General features: G+C 49.0%; 1 protein-coding gene across 9 annotated transcripts in view; it reads right to left on the reverse strand.

The window, feature by feature from the left end:
• Positions 1-1,191: 1,191 nt before the first annotated feature.
• pcdh19 (protocadherin 19) overlaps positions 1,192-22,071 on the reverse strand; it is a 65,890-nt gene continuing 45,010 nt past the window's right edge. For all 9 annotated transcript variants that reach the window (XM_030367790.1, XM_030367789.1, XM_030367788.1 and 6 more), the window contains one exon: positions 1,192-4,450. In XM_030367790.1, the coding sequence (XP_030223650.1) occupies positions 3,876-4,450 (575 nt within the window). In that variant the 3' untranslated portion in view covers positions 1,192-3,875. The remainder of the gene's footprint in view (positions 4,451-22,071) is intronic.

Raw genomic sequence — 22,071 nt, forward strand, 5'->3', positions numbered from 1 at the left:
CCCAGCCCGGGAGGAGAGAGAGGGGGGGGGGGAGAGAGGGGAGAGAGCTGGAAGAAACAGGATCCTCCCCGTAGACTAATGGACGTGTTGTTGACGTGTGCGTTTTCAGAGCAGCAACTTTCATGTTGGCTCCACCGGAAGGTACGGAGGGAACGGCAAATTAATTAGAGCGATGAAGCCGCCCCCCCCCCCCCGCGCGCTCTTATCGGGGCGGGCAGGTGAGACGACTGGAGGGTTTGGTGTTCACTGCGTTTCTATCAGCCCCCCCAGAGGGTGGGCTGTGATACGCTGAACTTCTCTTCTTGGCTTTCGCTTGCAATCAATCCATGCTAACTTACTCAAAGGAGGAGCTGTGAAATGCAACGGGCAAGGTTAAAGATGGGGAAGAAAGGGCCTAATCTTCACTGAGTACACTCCTGGAGGAAACAGGGAGCTGGCTGGAGGCGGCAGAGGTGGTGGTGGAGTGGAGAGCACGCTCCACTGTTCGCTTGTAACAGATTTCATGGCTTTCAAAGATCTAACCCAGATCCATCAGCCCCTCCGATCAATCAAAAGGACTCTAAAGTGGGAGATAGTGTCATTATATGTCCGCATAATGACGTTACGCTGTTGCCTACAAAACCATATTACCTACCAAGCCTTGTGTGTAAGCGAGCACATCAGCAATCAATGTGTGAAGTGTTGTATTATAGGGACCTGCTCGGAATGTTAAATGCCTGAGAAACGACTCTGTGACCTAATAGCAAATGAAAAGAGCAGTGCCATTAGAGATAGACGGATCCGGGCTGGTATTCCCAAAGGCCTACTTGGGAACCGTGGCAAACAGCAGCAGTGAGTGCATGTAATATTAATGCAAAAGGGGGTCTAGGCTCAAATAAAACAGTTTTCTCTTTTCTCATTTACCAAATTGCCTTCGTTAACAGCTTCTCTTGCAGTTTTGCGAGAAAACTTTTCCAACATCCCGGGTACATTATCGATCTTATCGGCAGGCAGATGATATGAATCAAGGCATGTCTTCAGAATAGATAATTATGATTGGTCAGGTTTCGGTGAAGCCTATTATTGTGGCTTCGTGCACACCTGATTTATCTGTCCCTATAATGAATGTGCCATTTAAGAGTCATTTCAGGAAAAACGTTCTGCCAAGTTATACATATAAATGTACTCAATCAAAACACAGAATCGAAGAGGTGGACATTTAATAGTTTTAATTGTAAGCTGCTGTATACATTCAGTGATTAACCGATTTTCATGTTGCCAGAAGCAATGGGTGAGTCCAGCAAAAAACATTCAGCTACAAATTCGAGTTTGTTGTATGCATTTTGCACCCCCACCCTTCAGTCACATCTTTCCACATTGTACATTATTATTATTATTCACTGTAAAGGCATCAGAGAAAAACCACGCCGCTCAATGTGCACGATGGTCACGATCGGGTTCGCTCGGACGCAGGACTCAAACCCTGGGCAGTGTGTGTGTGTGTGTGTGTGTGTGTGTGTCGTCTGTGGGGAAGGTGAGCTCAGCGCTCACTAACACCTCGTATCCACGGACACTAGGTGGGGGGGGTGTCAGGGGGATTCCCAGACAAACGCTCCACACCTTTACCTGGCTGCAGCCCTGACGGGGAGCTGGTTGGGGCGGTCCTCTGCAGTACAGTCGTACTGCGGACCACAGGGGTGATATGAGGCTAATTGGAAGATTGGGGAGTCCACTTTTGAGAGTTGAAAGTTATGACAATTGGCCGCGCCCCCCTCCACCCCCCCCGGTGCAAATGACTGATTCGCATAATCTTATGGGGGGCGGCTTGTACAACGTTGAAAACTTAAAGAGCACTATTCAAATTGAAATTGTTTAAACCGAAAAAATAAAATACCTGGGTATCCACACAACTTTTCACAAGACAGTCAAGGTAGCTGTTTGCAACATCAGAGCACATGGGAAATACTTATTTTTTCTGTGACCCCCCCCCCCCCCCCCAACCTCGCAGGTTTGAACCCCCTGTGAGGCAGCCTTGTGAGTCAGCAGAAAGAACGGTTAAGACTGTCACCTGCTTGAAGAACCATGCTACACATCGTCCTCCTTCTTAGATACTAAGATTAAGCAACATCTGTTGTCCCTTTTTAAGGTTTTTCGTCTGCGTCTCTTTTGTTTTATTTTTTATTTTGGTTTCTTTTGCTATCTCACTCTAAGCTCATTGAACTGACACATTAATGTTGGTGCTGTAATCGCTTCTTTTTTTGTCTTTTTAAACATTTTCTATCAGCCCACACAGAAACTTGATGGCACAATAACTGACCAATAAGAAACTCTTTACAACAAGGTAGACTGCAAGTCAACAGTTGCCAGGGGTCACACAGTAAACAAAACTAATCCAAGTTCAATTTGGAGAAATAAAAGCTCAATAAAAAAGAAAAATTAACAAAAGCAAATTAATTTCAAGTATAACTTACTGATAAAGTAACTACACAGCATTAAATATTCTCATTATACATTTTTAAATTATTTATAAAATATATTTTGGCTTATATTTTTTTCATTTTTGTGTTTGTGTAACAAACGCTACGGTAGCTTCAGTTGAACACCAATGTTTATTTGTTTTTTGTTTTTTTTATTTACTCTTGAAACAAAACATTAAAGGGATTGTCACATAACAACAGGTTATTAAAAATGATAATAGCAAACCCTATACAGAGTTTCACATAGCAAGACATGAGTGACTATCCCTTCTATTCCTAGCCCCCTAGTCAAAAGTCAGAAAAGTACAAGAGCACAAACTTCTAACTTGTGCTCCACGGGCTACAATCAAGGTTGGGCACAGGAGATTTCAAAAACAATAAGTCTGTTGTAGTTGTTGTTGTTGTGAATTCTTCTTCTTCTTCTTCTGCTCTTCCTCTTCTTCCTCCTTGGTTAGCTCAACGGGAACACAAGGAACAGTCTGTCCCTCTCCCAGGGTTCCGAGCGGAGGTGGAGATAGTAAGAGTTCATTCGGCACCGTACGTGATTAAAAACAGATATAGTCTAAAGACCTCACAGTTCGATGACACTCGGGCTGTCCGGCCTCCTGGTGTACGCAGACCGAGAAAGGATTGTGTAAATTGTCCCCCTGACCCCCATTTCCTTCTCTCTTGTGCGCCGGAAACTGTGACGCGGCGATTTGTGGGTAAGAGTTCAGAAGAATCCTGTGTTGGTCGGTTTATTACGTTGTAGTGATCACTGTACAATTAAGCAATGAGAGATTTCGGCAGGTAGGGCGACTGCAAAACCAAAGAAGGCAAAAAAAATCATTTTGTGAAAAAACAGCAGTTCAAAAAAGGCATAATTGTACGTCTCCGTTGGCCCCCTGTTGTGCCCGCGCGGGTTGGGGTCCGGAGTTTGGCTCAAGGGAGAAGGGGAGCCGGCCAGGCTCACTCCGATTCCAACCAACAGTCCCTCGTCTGTGACTCTACTCGGCGCAGACTGTCGACTGAAAAGGAAACATGACGAAAAAACCCAAAATAAATCGTACTGCAACTACAACAAAGCCACATCACTACCTCGGTACACAACTAGCTGCAGCGTTCCGCCAGTTCCTCCGCCGGCCGTCGGCTCTGCCGCCGCTTCTCCCCGCCGAGGCCGTCTTAAATCCACAGCCTTCCTTTAGCTTTGTCCGATGCGTACAAACAGCTATCGTGGGTGTATAGAAATGCGTGTTGCGTACACTTGTACGTGCACGGTGTCGTTTGTTTGGTTGGGTGGGTGAGTGGGTGAGGGTCTCCGCGGGGGGGGTGGGGTGAGTGTGGTTGTGGGAAGTGGGCTAGTGGCCTGGGGCGATCATCACCGCCCCCTCCCCCCCCCCCCTCCCCCCATGCCTGCGTGTCGGGGTACGGGACGGCCCGCTAGAGCACGATATCCTTGAGCCGCTTGCTGCCGGGGGACTCCTTGTCGCGGGCGTCGTGCTGCAGCAGGGTGTTCATCTCACGGACGGCGGGCTCGCTGTCCTTCCCCTCCGGCTGCCGCAGCAGGCTGTGGTTGGCGATGCGCTCGGCGTCTCGGCACTTGAGGGTGTTGTACGCGGACGGCGGCTGCTTGGAGGCGGGGCTCTTCAGGTGCACGGGGGAGGTGATGGGGCTGCCGGCCTCGCGGCCGTTGCCGGCCTCGCGCACCGCCCCTCCGTTGGCCTTGGGGCTGCACACCTGCTGCGACTCGCTCAGAGTCCGCCGGGCCTTGAGGTCGGCGCGCTCGGCCTCCTCCGGCCCGTCCTTGCCGAAGGTGGCAAAAGTCCTTTTGGCGGTGCCGTCCTCGTAGTGGTGGGGCACCTCCACCGTGGTGGCCTCTATCGACAGGGCGATGACGTTGCGGCCGTGCTCCGGGGACTTGGCCCGTGCCGGGACGGAGACGCGGGGCATCCAGCAGCGGTCGGAGTGGCCCAGGATGCGGCACTCGTCCTGGCAGTGGAAGCCTTCACCGGGGTCTGGGGGGTGCCAAGGAGAAGGACAAGAGCCATGGTTAGATGGGCGGTCCAAACGACACTTCTTTCTTATACTGACGCATTTTTTATGTACATTTGTAAGAAGAAGGAGAAACAATATATCGCAGTAAGGATGTTCATAGGACATGTCAGTGCCAGGCACTGACCCTGTGTACAACAAAGACAGCGAGGATAAGTACTATTTTAAAGTGCAAGAACGTACAACCTACAATAAGTGCGTACATTAAGTGCCAGGACGTACAACATACTACGAGTGTGTAAGAGGGGGCTGGGGTTAAGTGGGGGGAGGCTATGAAGCCTGTAAATCATACGAAAACACATTTCCACAAAGGTTTCGCTGCCTTTACTTAAGAAGTTTCTAGCTAACACCTTACAACTAGAGATGGATCACAAGGCCGTTTACAGCCTGCACATCAAATTTTTTTGTGTGAAAACACTTGATGAAAGGGGACTTTAAACAGTGCAATCAGATATCTGTCTGGGGAGAGAGACAGCAGACAGGTTTGCGGTATTGTTGCTTGGTTCATCTCTCTCCCTCTAACTCTGTCATCCGGCGCCGAGGTATAAATTTGTAATGACGTTTCGACGCCGTCTCAGTCGGTATTACGGCACAGCCTTTTGTTTTGTGAATTGCTTTCAAGGCAATTTCGTTCGTTTTTTTTGTCATTATAGCAACAAATAATGGAGACCAATGTGTTCCTTGTTTCTTTTGGTTCTTTGAAGGATAACACACTCACACCAAAGTTTGCCAAAGGGGGATACTAAACAGTCGGTAGATATTTCATCGTGAACCGTTGTTGTTGTTGCTGTTGTCATAACCTATACCCATAAAAGCTGTGTAAGATGTCCTTTCATTTACTGATGACCTCAAACAATGGCATGAAACAATTCATAAAACCGGTCCTCAAACAGAACCATGCACAGTGGCTTTGAGATATTTTAAAATCACCTCAGCTGAACATAGGAGCAAGATTTATTTTTCTACATCGAATAGACTTATGTAGCTTCAACCTACAACCAAGTTTCTCCAGGTGGTAATGCAGTTGGTAATGCAGGGTGTGGAAGTCTAGGGTAAATCAACTGCTTCTGAATGAATGAACGAACGAGATGGTATTAACTTAAGGATCATCGATACACATTCATTTGATTGATTTAACTGAAAATGCAGTGTAAAAACTGGTTACTATCTCTAGTACAATGTCTATCTGAATCATTCGTTGCAGCCTCATCGTTAAACAGTTCTATGGGACCTACGTCCCTGGCCCAGGTATTTGGGCCTCTCTGACTTAACCCCCCCCCCCTCAAATTATTTCTCAGCGCCATTTCTAAATCCTGCTGGTTTGGGGGCAAGGCCCAGTTGGCCCCCTCCCTCCCATCACAGACCTAAGGTCACGGGGGCAGCTATTGGGCGGATTGTCATTGACCCAAGGCCACATGCTTACATCTAGCACTCACAGCTTGACAGATCACCTAATTAGAATCCTTAATTATCTGTTTTCCCCGTCGCCCTCCATTCCTGCACTCTGAGGGGCACCTCTGCCAAGGTAATGGAATCAATATTTAAAGATCGCGGCCCGGTTTCTCCAAGACAGGTTAGCACGATGTGGCTCTCGTGAAGTATTACTGATGAGCGACGCACATGATTTGGTGAATAGATGACTGACTGAATTAAGTCGCACAACTGGCAATTTAAACTCAGCCACCGTGAGTGACTGACTAAATGGTTAATGGACTGCATTTATACAGCACTTTCCTGACCTTAGCCTCCCAAAGCACTTTACAGTTGGTGCCTCACAGTCACCCATTCATAACAACATGAATACACCAACGGGCTGGTGGGAGCATCTAGGGTTAGGTGTCTTGCTCATGGACATCTGGACACTCCTGCACACGCTAGAAGGAGCTGGGGATGGAACCAGCGTCCACCCACTCACCCTCATGGGCCGCGGCCGATCCAACCCTGCGACCGTGGTGCAGTAGTCAGCTCGACACAGAACCAATCTGCCAATCATGAAGGGAACCCAGGGGCAACGCGTTGTGATCATTTCTATCTACGAGTGTTGGAACAGTGAGCAGTATTCCACCCAGGTGCATGGGATTGTTTGAGTGTTTGTGTTCGTGTGAATCTTTATGCGTTTGTGCACGGCATGAATCAAAGACACTCATGTATATGCAGTCCTGTGACACAGATACCCCTCACAGATTCCTCTCACCTACACACGTGAGAGTATGTATGTGTGTGTACACACGTACACACACACATACAAGTTTACTTATTCCATCCACCGAATGCAAAACACCAGCTCCTTTCCCACATCCATAATGAACCCTCACCTTGCCATCGTCAAAGGGGTGTTATCACTGCTACAGTACGTTGTGCAAAATATAGCATTATCTAATCCACAGAGCTGTACAGTAGAACACAACAGCTCCCCGCGTCTTTCACAGGCGCACTTCATTTCCCTCTCAACTATTTGCATCTATGTTTCACAATTTGCATGTGTGTTGGTACATGCAAATGTGGAGTACATGTTGACTGACCAGAGCGACTGTGATGGAAGCAAACAAGCAGACAAAAGGCAGTGTAGTGGGAGGATGGAGCAGAGTACACGGTATTCTCTGCATAGATCAAATCCCAGGTGAATAATGTCATCGCAACGGTAAACCTGTAGCAGGTACCAAACAGTGCAGTAAAGAGCAGAACATTCCCTTGATTATTGCTCCTTCTCCCACAAAGCAGTTGCTGTTGTTCTCTGTCGTTAATCCATGTAAATCCTACATGTTTTTATCTTTCTTAATCCAGCTTGCATGAGAACATCATCTTCTCGTTTGTGTTAACATGTTTCTATTTTTTCTTTTTCTTTTTTTCTTTCCTTCCCGCATTGGGCAAACCAAAGTACAACCGCTTAAAAAATAAATAATTTCATCATATAAAGTGCACTCATTTAACAGAATGGGCAGAAATGGCTGGTGCTTACAAGAGGCAGATTGCAGATTGTAGAAATTAATTCTGGCTGGCTACATAGGCTCCAAAGAGCTTTGGTGATCGATTGGAGGCGAGCATTCTGAAATCTTTACTCAAATCTTTTTCCTTCCTTCCCTTTTTGCTGCTCTAAAAAAAGAAAGACAAAACCATTTCCTAGAGTTCCCCCCGCTGGAGAGAATTGACTAGATTACTACAATTACTACGAGGCGCTTTCAGAGGCCTTATGAAGCTGTCTCTTTATACGGCAATGAAATATCTCCAGGCACAAATAGACGGTACGGAACCCCTATGCACGGGGTGAATATCCTCTCCGTTCACCAAAGTCTATGGGGGAGCATTTGGTATCAAATGACATTGTTGTGAAAGCTGAGTGCCATTAACACTGTCACATCCTGCCACTGCTTACAAACCCACAAAAGGCAGATGTCGCTTTTGACCCACAAAAAAAAAACTGAAAAAAAAAAGCAGAATTGAAAAAAAAAAAGGATTTGACAGGCCTTCAACTTGGGGATGAAATAAAACGCCTTTCAAATCCAAGAAAAGAACAAATGCATCGCTGCGAAATGAACCATTAAATGGCTTTTAAAGCACTGCTGAAATTTGCAATGAGCGCAGAGTGAAGTCAAGAGAAGCCCCCCCCTGCGGTGAAAGTCTATTCAAAGCCTCCAAGAGAAAATAAGCCCGCGAATCAGTTCCAGAAACAGACTTAAAGTAAAGCACAGCGCGCTACGTCAGTGGGAACATTTCATATCTACAATTTAATACCTATTAATTACTGAGGGAGCTCCAGCGGGCGGTATTTCCAGAGCTTCCAACATTTAAAATCGAAATAAAAACGAACGCGGAGCAAAACAACGACGACAGTCTGAATCAAATCCTGCGGCACTGCCGAGAAATCGGTAATTCTGTGCTTCAATTTTAAACCGGGGTTCAAAGACTAAGCAGAGGCATCGCGGATGCCTTAAAATATGCATGCGCTGGTATGCATGCAATGGCCAAATGATAAATATTGCTGTATAAAGAAGAAGACGATAAACTACAGTATAGATAGAGAATTATTTGTGGGTACTGTTGGCTGTGATTTCAAACGGAATGATATAAAACGGATATTCTTTGAGTAGAAATAAGTACACAAAGTAAGTATCTCGCTGACGATTCATTAAAAAAAGAAAGGGAAGAGACATGACTTAATGAGACAGCAAATCGTCTAGCCTTAGTGGGGCCCTGAGGAGGTACGCAGGAAGCAGGGAGAACAGTGTGGGACCATACGGAGCCGATGACACCATTCAGTCAGGCTTCATGACGAGACAATCCCTAAAACAGGGTTTGACGCAGTGCTGTGGAATGGTAAATAGATTGTAAATAATGGATGCAGGTTTGCTTTTCCTATTTTTTTAAAGCAATAAAAGCAGATTCCCTGGTTTTGGATTGTCCAGAAATTAGATCAGAATACGTGACACACACATGTTTTCAAAGATTCCTGTAAATTGTACTACAATTCATCTCCTACAGAGATTCAACCTCATGGAACACAGAACACTGTCATTCTGCTCCTTGTTTGTGGACACCATTTCCTAAACCCGAAAGAAAAAGGGGTGGAAAGGCGTAGTGTGGGGAAGGAGCGAGTAATAAGCAGACAACAAGTCTGACATTTTGTTGTCTCCGTCTCTTTTGCTGCGTTGGCTGAGTGGCGCAGCAGACTCCAGCTACAAAATGGTAGTGAACTGAATTGGGTTGCAATTCTGATGACCCACTTTAAGGCTGATCGCCAAACTTTCCCTGTCATCTCTGTGACATCAGCCTGCAGTTGCAACAACAAAACCCTCAACCCCTTTTACTTTTGACGTAAATTATCTGTAGGCAGCAGGCCCACCTGCTCCCCGTGTTCACATTCTCCCTCCTGTCCTCCTGACAGCCCACGGCAATTAACCAAGATGACAGGTAAATTGTTGGCGCAGGTTTCCTCATCGCGAAATTACAACGGACAAATCAGAGGGGTGGTAGCAACAGAGAGCTGACAGACGGACAGCCAGCTGCAGCCAGAGCACTGCTGATTGGTGCAGGGAGTGGACCATGAGGCGTGCTCAGGGCCTTGATGGCTGGACGGCCATCAGGGCTCATCTCCACACCCGGGGACGAGGCTTAATGTCTTGTCTGCTCTAACTAGAGGACAGCTCTATGGCCAGCTGAGGCTGGAGCTGCGGCCTGGCTGCCTCCCACACTAGTCACCGGGGAGGGGTCCAAGTGCCGCTGTCACCCCAGCCAGCCAGCTCGGTCTGTGGGCCATAAATCAGCCCGGAGGCCCGGCTCCTGCGGGAGTGGCAAGATGGAGTGTGATGGTCTTGTTTTTACAAACAGTGGAGGTGCACCCTCGCTGTGCTGTCGCGGAGCCCATCGTTCTGAGACCAGTCACCGAGGCTCCAACCCGCTTCCCCAGGCGCCGCATCTGGCTCAGCCGCATCGGGGCACGCCCGCCTCACCTTCACACACAGGCACGCACGCGCACGTGCACACACACGTACGGACGCGCATGTACACACACACACACACGTGTGCACGCGCACACACATTCATTCACACCCACACACATGCAGGCACCCGCTCGTGCACACGTGCACGCACGCGCATACACATGGGCACACATGCACGCACGTGGAAGTGCAACGACAGATGGACATACATGTACACATAGAGACACATGCATGGAGACAAGCACACAAAGTCACCCACACCCACACTGACACCCACCCACACCCTCACACCCTCACACACCCACACCCACGCCCACACACACACAACCCCCCCCCCCACACACACACTGACAGCTCGTCCTCCTGCGGTCCCCCCCTTCCCTTTCATCTCGTCACCGTTGCTATCTCGCACACATTGGCTAAATTAAATGAATCCCCCAAATCTGGTGTGCTGCTAGTGGCTGTCCCGCGGCCCCTTCCTCCTCCAGTCAGATATTAATTATGGAGGAAATTACACTGGCTGGGCGGTCTTGTTAAAAGTGTCGTGCGGATGGCGAAGCCGGGCCTCACATGGCCACACATCCATTTCTGAGCATTAGTACCAGTCAATTTATCAAGCCATAATTCACCATTCGGTCCATCATGGCGTCGGTGAGTGAGTGTGACAGCGAGTCACTTCCAGCGTGCCGCGCCCGGCCCGTCTGAGCGCTAATGCAGGAAGACACGCTAAGTCGCCCGTATCTCCCGCCATCCCTCGCCTCGTTCTCCGCAGCGCCTCGCGCCGTGCGTTCCTGCGAGAGCTGACGTTGCGTCGTGCCGATAGCCGGCGCTGCCTGGTGTCACCGTGTTCCCCCCCCCACCCCTCCTAGGCCATATGCAGCAGGTCCCCCCTCCCCCCCCCACCCGCACCCTCCTCACTCCCACATAAAGAATGAATTTCCAAACTCGTGTTGACAAACAATGCACTAGCTTCTAAATTGGTACAAACAGCATCTGCTTAACAGCTGTGTAACTGTGGCGAGAGAGGGAGAGGGAGAGGGACAGGGAGGGAGAGAGAGAGAGAGAGAGAGAGAGAGAGAGAGAGAGGGTGAGGGAGAGAGGGAGAGAGAGAGAGAGAGAGAGAGAAAAAAGCAATCACTATGCTGTTTTATAAATCACTTTGTCATCGTAGTGCATTGTTTTGCTCAAAGACAGGAGCCCCCACCAATGGACTGCTTGATGTAGCGGTAACGATGCGAGCTGGTTGTCATGATGACATATGTGGGTGGGATGGGGGGGAGCAGGGATTTTAATGCCCTGGCGACGGCATCTATTTCGCTGAAAGGTATCCCTCCCCCATTTACTGTGACTCTCTCGCTCTCTCTCGCTCTCTCTCTCTCCCTCTCCCTCTCCCTCTCTCTCTCTCACTCTCACTCTCACTCTCTCTTTCTCCCTCTTTCTCTCTCTCTCGCTCCCCCTCTCACACAAACCACCAATGGCGGATAGAGGTCACAGAGCCTGGGCTGTGATTCTCCAAATGCCACGGAAGGCTCTGGGGTGGTGGGGGGGGGGGGGGGGGGGTGGTGGTGGTGGTGACGGGGGAGGTGATGATGGGGAGGGGGGGGGGGCTTTCGACGCCCATGCCGCCACCAAGACAAACGGAGCTAGGGCAACGCTTGGGGGGGCAGGTTGGCTTCTCAAAAGTAATCGTGACTGATCTGGTGTGATCTGTGGGCTTCTCCGGACCAGCTGATGTAATAATTGATGCAGTGGCTTTTCACACATTATATAAGCCCGGGGCTGCGTTTCACGGTGCTCCACACCAACTGGATTTAACCCAGCCAGACATGCATGAAGAGCTAAGCCTGGGCTAAGTAAAGCTGAACTGGGCTAAACAGGGGGAGAGATAAAGAGGGCAGAGAGAAGATCCCTGGAGATGACATTATATCACTATGTATTGCATTATATATATATATATATATATGGCCCATTGAAAGTCCTCATGACCTCAAATACAGGGGTATGTTGTGCTACAGTTCAGGAAGAATATATCAGTGCAAAACGCACCCAATACCCCATATTTACTTTTCACTGTACATATATAGTACATGCTGTATATGGTGTGTTATCACATGAATACAGAACAGAGCATTATACAGTGTTTCGTTTCAGGGATTCCGACTAATTCGGGAGCGAGCGTGTTAGCCGCGACGGGGATTCAGGGAGCCACTCCAGAGAACCACCTTTGGATATTATTTGGGGAGGATTCCTTTTGATGCTTTTTTTGTAAATAAATATACAAATAAGTAAATCCAAATAAATAAAACAGGGTTCATGTATATATATATATACTGTGTTTTATTTATTTTTTGCAAGGGGGGGATTTCTGGGGCAGACTGAAACACATGGTGACCCAGTTCTGCTTGATATAAAAAAAAAGGGGAGTTCACACTTCAAAGAAAGAATAACAATTCTGTTATTCCATTAAAAATGGAACTTTCGCTCCCCGCTTTTCTAAGCCTATTTTCTGTGGTTCAAGACGGTGAAAAGTTAATGCCGACTGCCCAATTGCTGGAAACACAAAAACCTCGACAGGGCGTGCTTGTGATTGTGCAGTGGAGGGACTCTGACCTCACAGATGTTTGGATTAGCCTTTGTCAATGACACACATCTTTCATTATTGTGTTTCTTCTTTGTACAAAACAAAGGCTACACCTGTTTTTATAATGCACCATAATGAAAGTCTATCTTACAACAACTCGGTTGTGTTCAACGCTGACAGCTGAAAAGGCCGTTCTGACGACTAAACCTAAAAAGAGGGAGCCCTATATCACGTTGAAGGGCAACGGGAGCAGTGACCAACACACACATCCCAAACCTCAACACACAAGCCCGTCCATTGGTCACATCTCACAAGGCCCGCCGCCATCGCCATGACAGCAAGCCTCCCATTGGTCCACCGGGCTCATCTCTTTTTCCTTTTCCGTTCTACTCGCAATGCATCTGCAGAGGACATCTTTAAATACACTGGAACAAATGCTAAATTTCTGCTGTGTTTAAGCTTGACCGAGCTAGGGAGCTAATTTGCTCCTAAACCCTGGAGTCTGAGTGGAGGGAATGAGGGGAGGGGGATTTAGGGACAGCCGAGGCAGACAGTAAATTACATCTATGAGTGGGGATGGGGGACAGTGGGAAAGGCTTATATTGTAGCGATGGCAGGGGATGCAAGGCAGGGGAGAGCGAGAGAGGGAGAGAGACATAACGAGAAAGAGGGAGGGGGAGAGGGAGGACGAGAGGCAGAGAGAGAGAGTAAGTGGTGGGCGAAGGGAGCCCCTCAGAGCAGTCTCTGTCATGGGGGGCTCAGGGGAAAACACATTGCTGAGGTCTCACAGGTCACCCCGGTCTCTCTCTCTGAGGAAGCAATCTAAGGCCAGAGTCGATTAGACCGTGCCAGACAGGATGTGGTCCTATTTGTTTTCTGGTGAACTATGTGACACCTACAGTGAGCCTTTAGTATTTTATTGGTTCCCAGTACAAAGAAGGAACAATGGGAGGATACAAGGGTGTAAAATAAGTGCTAACACAACTCCGGGAAGGCAACTCGTGTTTGTGCCTTCCCCATCACCTACTGCCCATCATTTCGAGCTCAACAGACCAGATGCACAACCCTTGTGTTTAACCAAGTCATTACTCTGAATGGGCTGCCTGGCGTCTTGATAACCAGCGCTAGCAGCAGCAGCAGCAACAACAGCCACCTCGACCACCACCGCTTCTCCACAGCACTTCAAAGCTTCTCCAGCACCACCTGAGTCCCCCCATAGCCTTGGCACAGCCAATCAATGCACGGCAGGGCCCAAACAGCTGCGCAGCGCGACAGAGCCCCAGCCCTCGGCCAAGGGCCCCTCCAGCTCCCTGCGTGAGCTTCCGCACTGGAACTCTGAAAAAAAACGTGGGGGCCTTGCATAATTAATGCCATGTGCCTTCTCATCCAGTCACGTTCACTCTGCGTCAGCCAGGACTATGTGTTTTATATTCCATTTTATCTTGTCTTCCAAAGCGCCGGCGCCCTTTCCACTCATTCCTATTTCCTTCTGTTATTCTACTTTTTATTTTCTCCTCTTCTTCCTCCTCTTGCACCCGTTCCTCTTTTTTTTTTTTTTCTCCCCAGCTTTCCTCTGTCGGAAAACCGTCAGACTTGTGCCAGACTTTTAACAACCTCTGGAACTAGGGCACTGTGGCTTTCAACGCGTGGAGTGATGTATGCCGTGTGTGTGAGTGTGTGTGTATATATATATATATATATATATATATATATATATATATATATATATATATATGAGGGGCAGTGTTTGCAGCTGTGATCAAGGGAGTTCCTGAGAATCCCGCAGAAAACATACCAAATAAAATGTCTCTGAGGAAGCTCGGAGAACTCTGAGAGTAGGAGAGGAGGGGGGAGGAGGGGGGAGGAGGGGGGAAAACAAGAGGGGAAGAAGAGCAAAGAGAATGCTCGCAACCTCTTCTTCCTCCCTCCCCCTCACTCTGTCACATGTACTCCGGCGTTGGGGAGATCCACTGGTCTCCTTCAGAGGTCCGTCTCCATTATTCACAGCGGGAGACTTCTCACCCGCGCCTGTTATCAGACGAGCCAAAGCCCGAGCATGAAGCGTTATTTCAGCCACCCGCCCACCGACACCGGCGCCACGCCACGTCAAGGCCTGTCAGCCGTGAGCCGCGGGAACCGAGCAAATCCCAGCGCCGGCGAAGAGAAAATGAAAGCCGCCGTCTTGTGTCCGCGGCTTGCGGAGCGGGAGGTACACCGCGGTAAAGAGAGGGAACTAATGGGCACATACTTTCTGATTTGAAGAAACGGGGCCGCAGCGTGCATAAGGACAGGCAGGCTGGCAGGCTATGACACAGCCCCAGTAATTGGATTCCCAGTCGCGCCGCACCACTTGTGATGGCACGCAGGGCGGTGACACGGGAAGCCCTTATGTGTGGCAGGGGGGGAGCCGCGGTGCGGTGGAGAGGAAGGGACAGGTGTCAGAGACCCAATCCCCCGCGCCTCTCCTCTTGATCCCTTTCTCCGCGGGCCCCGGGGACAGCTGTGAATCAACCTGGCCCCGTGGGTAAACTTAAACATCAAGATGGATGCTTACCTCCACCCCCCCCCCACCCCACCCCAGCCCCTGTCGAAAAACGCATACGATGCTCTCCGAGATGGACTGCTGGCCGAGTACGTCGACGGCACAGGGGAGGTCGTGCCCGCGGCCGTCTCCTTGACGATGGCTTGAGGCCTGTCGCTGGGGCTGTTTCTGATAGGGACCCGTCGCTAAGTGATGTTGAATGGACAGCAGCTGCTGATTGGATAAGACTCGGATGCGATGCACGCAACACACAAGGGCGTCGACATGTGACCCTCACGGATGTACCAGGATGCCGCAACATTACGTTGCAATACAATAACATGTTGCCGTGCGTGTTTTTCTCGTGGTATGAGCAATTGTCCGTGTGAATTCTAACATGCTAATAATAGCAAGGCTAATAAGCAAGGAGGTTTCGAGTCCCTCTGTGACTTAAAAGAGTTCTTGTGATTGATTGAACGATGATGCCTCATTTCTATTTCTATTTATTCGTTTTTAGCTTAATCAAATAATATTAAATATCCTTAGGTCAGGCTCAATCATGGGCATGGTCATCTGTAATCACGATTCATATTTTAAGGTTTTCCAAAGAATTCAGCATGTCAAGCAAGGCCTGCATACCAAGTTTCTGAAATGTTTGGCAAATGAGGTGAGGGGGGGGGGGGGGGGCAAAGCAGTTAATGTTTGACTGTGAAGCATAGCGCCCCCTATGGCCACATCAGTACCACAGGCAGTAAGACCTGCTTTGGAGTTGTTGATTTTAGGACTTGGTCCAATTCACTTTCAATTCTAAACAACAATATTCCAAAAATGTATACAAAGAGAACTATACCACATTTCCACTACGGTAGATTGGTGCACTGCACTGACATAAACCGACAACTCCTGAAAATGAGGGCAGGAGAATGATCAAAAAAGCCCAGAAGGAAACATGGCGGCTTCCTCTGAAAACCCACTAAACACAATGGAAGATATTACAGCGGACTACCGTTAATAAAACAGGACATATTTATGCTCATTATACTTCATGATTATATCTGGTGGGCCGTCTCTAAAAGTAGCTCCCCCTCCAACTTTCTCCGTCGGAAGCAGACTTGTTTGGATACTTCTGCTTGTGATGCTAATGCGAGCTGATCTCCAAAGGAGCCGCACTGCCATTATGGGCTGTTTAGACGCATGTGTTTTCCACGGTGGGTCCAGCAGGATGCGAAGAGGGGAGAGAGGGAGCCTACTGTCTGCCGACAGTCGCCCTTCCTCATCTCTGCGTGCCGTCTGGTCTCATCTTTAATGGCGAATACATGGGATGAGGCACATCATTAAAAAGAGCCTTTCAGAGGCTTTCCTGTCTGCCATTAAACTTTATAGCTAACCTCTCCCATTACCTTTTATCCTCAGTTTTAATGGCTAGGGGACATTGGTGGCTTAAAAAAAACCCTGCTGGCTATAGGTCGATATACCAAAACGGTTCAATTGTATTCCAAAACAGCGGCGCTGCAGAAAACAAGACAAAAGTTAAAGTCACTAATTTACACATTGGGGGAACAACATCCCGCTCTCGGTGTAGGACCAGAGTCGTTTGTTGTTGGGGTTTTTCCCCCGTGAGGGCAGGGTGGACGGAGAGCAGGTGGTGTCTGCACGGACAGGGCAGCGGCCTTTCAGGAGGGAGCGGCAAATAGGAGCAACAAAGAGCTGGTGGTCAGCTGGAGGCACACACCTTGTTTGCACTTACACACACGCACGCATTCATACAAACCCACACACACACATATACACACACACCACATAGAGTCACACACACAGACAAATTCACAAACACACGCACACAGTCATACACAAACACACAAATGCGTCGTACAGACACACAAGGACATACACACAGTCACACACACCCACACACACACACACAAATACAATTCAGCAATGTGTGTGTTTGTGTGTGTATGTGTGTGCATATATGTGTGCCTCCCTATTTCTGAGGCGTCCTCATAAAAGGAAATTGCAAAACAAAGATCAGATTCCGCCAAGTGTAGGGCGGGCATGAAGGGATGGAGAGAGCACTTATGAAATATGGCAATAATAATAGGATGACTTGGCTCCGACCCGCTGTCCTTTACGGTGTACAGCCGAGCTCGGGAGGCAATCTCCGCTCCGAAGTGGAAGAATCGGCTTTCCAAATGAAGACACAACAAACCCCGCCGTCCGTACTGAATATGCATCAGGAGAGGGTCTGCCCCGCGCCCTGGAGGTAATGACCCCCCCAGAGGTAATAACCTTATGTCGGGGGGGACGACGACGACGACGACACAGGGCTGCTCTACTCTGCATAGCCCTCCCATAGAGCTAGGGTTAGGGTTAACACACGCAACCAGACCCAGGGAGAGGAAACGGAACCGCGACACAAATCAAGGGGGGGGGGGGGGTCTAAACAGGAGAGAGAGAGAGAGAGAGAGAGAGAGAGAGAGAGAGAGAGAGAGAGAGAGAGAGAGAGAGAGAGAGAGAGAGAGAGAGAGAGAGAGAGAGAGAGAGAGAGAGAGAGAGAGAGAGATACTTATTTTCCCACAGAAAGGAAAGGATAAGGGGTTAAAGCAAAATGCACATTGCCGCAGCAAAGGGAGGGAGAGCCCCCCCCCTCTCCACCCACCCTTTCCTCCCCCCCTCCCCGCCTATCGCCTCTTCCTCTCGCGCCCCAGCTGCAGTGATAAATGTCTCTTTGTATTCTGGACAGAAAACTGTGGGCTACAATGTACTTGTCAGAAGACGGCTGATTCCCCCCAAAACAGAGCCCAGAATTTCCTTAATCTTTCCGCTCACAAGTGGGGGGGTCGTCGGGGGGGAGGGGGGGGGGGATAAAACAAATGCCTCTTGCCAACACACATAATGCCCGGCGAATCCCCCCCCCGTCGCCTCCCTCACCCAACTCCCACACAGCCGTCCCCTACCTCCCCCCTCCTCCCCCCTCCTCACCCACCAGCACAGCTCAGCAGCACGCGTGTGTGTGTGTGTGTGTGTGTGTGTGTGTGTGTGTGTGTGTGTGTGTGTGTGTGTGTGTGTGTGTGTGTGTGTGTGTGTGTGTGTGTGTGTGTGTGTGTGTGTGTGTGTGTGTGTGTGTGTGATGTATGCATTCTTCTCCTTCCTCCCGTGCGATTTACACGATCCCCAGGCCGCATGTCTCTCCGACAACATGCGGCCGCGCGCTATTTACACATCGCTGTTTTTTAAGCGCGCCGTTAATCCTGGCCGTCTTGCACTATGGTCCACTATAAGGGCTCCTAAATGGGAGTGAGTGCTACAGCTAATGGAGCTGATTATGGCTATCTGGGCTCTGGGCCAGCTGCCAGACTCTGTCCTGCAGAGAGGGAGAGAAAGAGGCGTTGGGGGTGGGAGGGAGAGAGAGATAGGGGTGGGGGAGACAGGGGTGAGAGAGAGAGAGGGGGGGAGAGAGAGAGAGAGAGAGAGAGAGAGAGAGAGAGAGAGAGAGAGAGAGAGAGAGAGAGGTGAGAGAGGGGAGGGAGGGAGAGAGAGAGAGAGAGAGAGAGAGAGAGAGAGAGAGAGAGAGAGAGAGAGAGAGAGAGAGAGAGAGAGAGAGAGAGAGAGACCAGCGCCTGATACCCTTAGATCTCTGTAATACAAGGCCTGCCTTGGCACTCTTTCACTTCCCTGCCTGCCCACTTAGAGAGCCACACACACACACACACACACACACACACACACACACACACACAGTGTGTCGGTCAAGTGAGTGAGTGTGTGTGTGTGTGTGCGTGTTATGCGTACAGTATTGCTCTTCAGGGACCGGTCCTGATGATTGATGGCTTCCATCAGTTCATCACATCATTTCAATGTTCCTCACCGGGAATGGGGGTGGGAGGTCGGGGCATGGTCGCGGTGTCACGGCGGGGACATACAAAAGTTAAAACCGAAGGTAAAGAGAGAGAGGGAGAGAGGGGGAGAGAGAGAGAGAGAGAGAGCGCTACGGCAGCTTGCCCGGTGCTGAACAGAACCACGCAGCACCGGAGTGCGTGATGGTGGCCCGTTCGTATCGACTTGAGCGTAAAGTGAAAGTTAATTCAGCAGCCCGAGTCAAAGGGGGGGGGGGGGGGACCCCCCGCCCACGAACCCAGAGAGGACGAGAGGGAGGAGTCTGGTGGGGGAACAACGCGACTGCAGCAGAAAGTTTGATTTCCCTCTGTGCTCTCCCTCAGAGCTCAGCGCTCACGACATCAGCCATCTGCAGCCCTCGCTACTCTCTGATTGGCAGTCGCACACCCATGCAAACGACAGGCAGAGACAAGCGGATATACTACGTGCACACACATACACACACGCACACAAACAGACCACGAGCACATTTAAACACAGCAGAAGATGCAGACACACAATCATACATACCATGATGACCGCAATAAACCACACGTTTAAATACAAACATGGTCAGAGGGACCCCAAGACACACACACACACACACACACTCACCCTCACACACCCACACTCGCACACACACGCGCACACCCACACGCGCACACACACACACACACACACACACACACACACACACACACCCTCGCACGCACGCACGCACGCACGCACGCACGCACGCACACACACACACACACACACACGCATAACATATATTCCCTCTCGTTTCACATTTAAAATTCAGTCGCGTTCGCATCTTCTCTCTTCTCGCTCTCCTTCTGTATTTGACTCTCCCTGCCTCTCCCTCTATCCCTGAAACGCATTCAGTCCCCATCAACTCCAGCACATTACCTGTCCTTAATCTCCCTGCCTCTTACCGGGATCATTCTGATCCCCCTGTTTTCCCATCTGCTGTCGATTGGGGCCCAGCTTGGTTGGGTGTTTGACAAACAATTGTGATTCACTTGGTTTCTGAGGAGATTATTAACACACCTAGCATGCCACAGCATCATGAATAAGCAATAGAGATCGAGGGACCTATTTTCTCTCTCTCTCTGCTTACCCGCCTATCTCTATCTCCTTGGTTTTCTATCGCGCTCTCTCTCTCTCACCCTCACTCCCTCTCTCTCTCTCTCCTTCCCTCCCTCTCCTTCTCTGTCACTCTCTCTTTCTCTCTCTCTCTCTCTCTCTCTCTCTCTCTCTCTCTCTCTCTCTCTCTCTCTCTCTCTCTCTCTGTCACTCTCTCTTTCTCTTTCTCTTTCTCTCTCTCTCTCTCTCTCTCTCTCTCTCTCTCTCTCTCTCTCTCTCTCTCTCTCTCTCTGTCACTCTCTCTTTCTCTTTCTCTCTCTCTCTCTCTCTCTCTCTCTCTCTCTCTCTCTCTCTCTCTCTCTCTCTGCCTGCTTGGCATTTTCCGTGCTGAATGCCAGAATTGTCTATAAAGTGAGCTGTCAGAGGAGGGCCTGCGATGAGATACATCAGGCTCATTGTGAGCCTGAGAAAATAATGAACCATTCCCATTTCTCCCTCTTAATATGTTCAATGCGCTATCCATGACAAGTGCATAGAGATAAGCAGTCCCTCTCTGGCTGATTAAATACATTGGCTGTATAGAGAAGAGCTTTGGCAGAATGGGAGTTCGGGCGACGCCATTATAGCATTATAAGCATTATTTTGAGTCACAGACCCGAGATGAAGGCCTTCTTGTTTGTGTGCATGTGTGTATGTGTATGAGGCGCTGTGTATGTTGGATAATGGCCTTGAATGACGTGGTCCGTCTGAATTCTCTATACGATTATTGCAGTCATTGTTGTGTGAAAACTAGATTATACTTTCACGTGTTACATCATATAAAACTTTATATCTATCTATAAATCGCTTGCGTTTCATAGCAGTGTCTGTGTTTGAATAAAAGCTTTAATAACTGTATGCTCAGAGTGCTGGCTTCGAGACTTCTTGGTAAATATCTCTAGCCCTCTGATTTGTACGGATAATCAAAAAGGAAATGCTATTTTCGTAGTACAGTTTTAAGTTGATTATATAATTATACAGGGTTTCCATAGGGGCATTAATCCTGGCTTGTGTATGATTTTAAGTTTTAATTCTTAATGAAGTCATTTTAATGTAAGCATAATGATAAAATATGCCTGTTGGAAAAAAGCACAAACTTTCGTGAATTTCCGTGAAACACATTTTTTACACGTAATACCTTCACTTCAAGTGTTGAAGAGGTCTGCTTGTATGTTATGTCTTAATATCCCTGCAAATCCCTCCCTTGATTTGTTTTTATTAAATCTACTTTTATGAACACGGTGGCGTGTGTGCAAGCACAAAGCGTGTGCACTGTGTCTTCCTTAACACTGCCTTTGCAACCGGGCTATTGATCATTGTCGTCCATTTTGTCCTTGCAGGGTCCATATTAGATTAGGTGACTCCAAATCAAAATAGATGGCCCCGTCGTAGTATTTGTGTGTTAATCGAATCATAAACCATCTGAAAGCAGCATGCATTCTGGGAGCAAAAAAAAAAGGGAAACGTGATGTTTAATTCAATCGTGTGAGTTGTTTGAGAATCAGTGAATTCCTGTCGCACTTATCCAGACGCAAGCAAAGCACTCCCACCTGTCAGCAGACTCCAGGGTTTTTTCCCCTCGTCCCCGCCTCGCTAAGACTGCTTACTAGACTCCCGGTTTATCTCTCATTTCCATCTCGCTATCTTTCAAACACACTCACACACCGAGACAGACCGACAGACAGACACACACACAGACACAGGCAAACACACACACACGCACACACACACACACACACACACCCCTCCCGGGTTGTCAGTGCAGCTCGCTGCCTGGCGCGCGCTGACACCTGTCAGGGTTTTCATTAGGAGATCAGAGGACTGCAAACTAGAGATGTTCTCGTGTTGAATTTAGGGCAAGTCTGCAGCACAAACATGTAAGGCTCGTCTGCTCTTTATTTCATCCAACAGGGGAAGAGGGGTGGTGGCGGTGGTGGTGGTGGTGGTTTGGGGGGGGGCGGGGGGTTGCTGACACAGAAGTACGGAAATATGGACCGCTGAGAGATTGGGAAGGATGGATGGAAGATGGAAAGGAGGGAATAC

This window comes from Gadus morhua, chromosome 10, assembly GCF_902167405.1.
Source record: "Gadus morhua chromosome 10, gadMor3.0, whole genome shotgun sequence".
Taxonomy (NCBI): Eukaryota; Metazoa; Chordata; class Actinopteri; order Gadiformes; family Gadidae; genus Gadus; species Gadus morhua.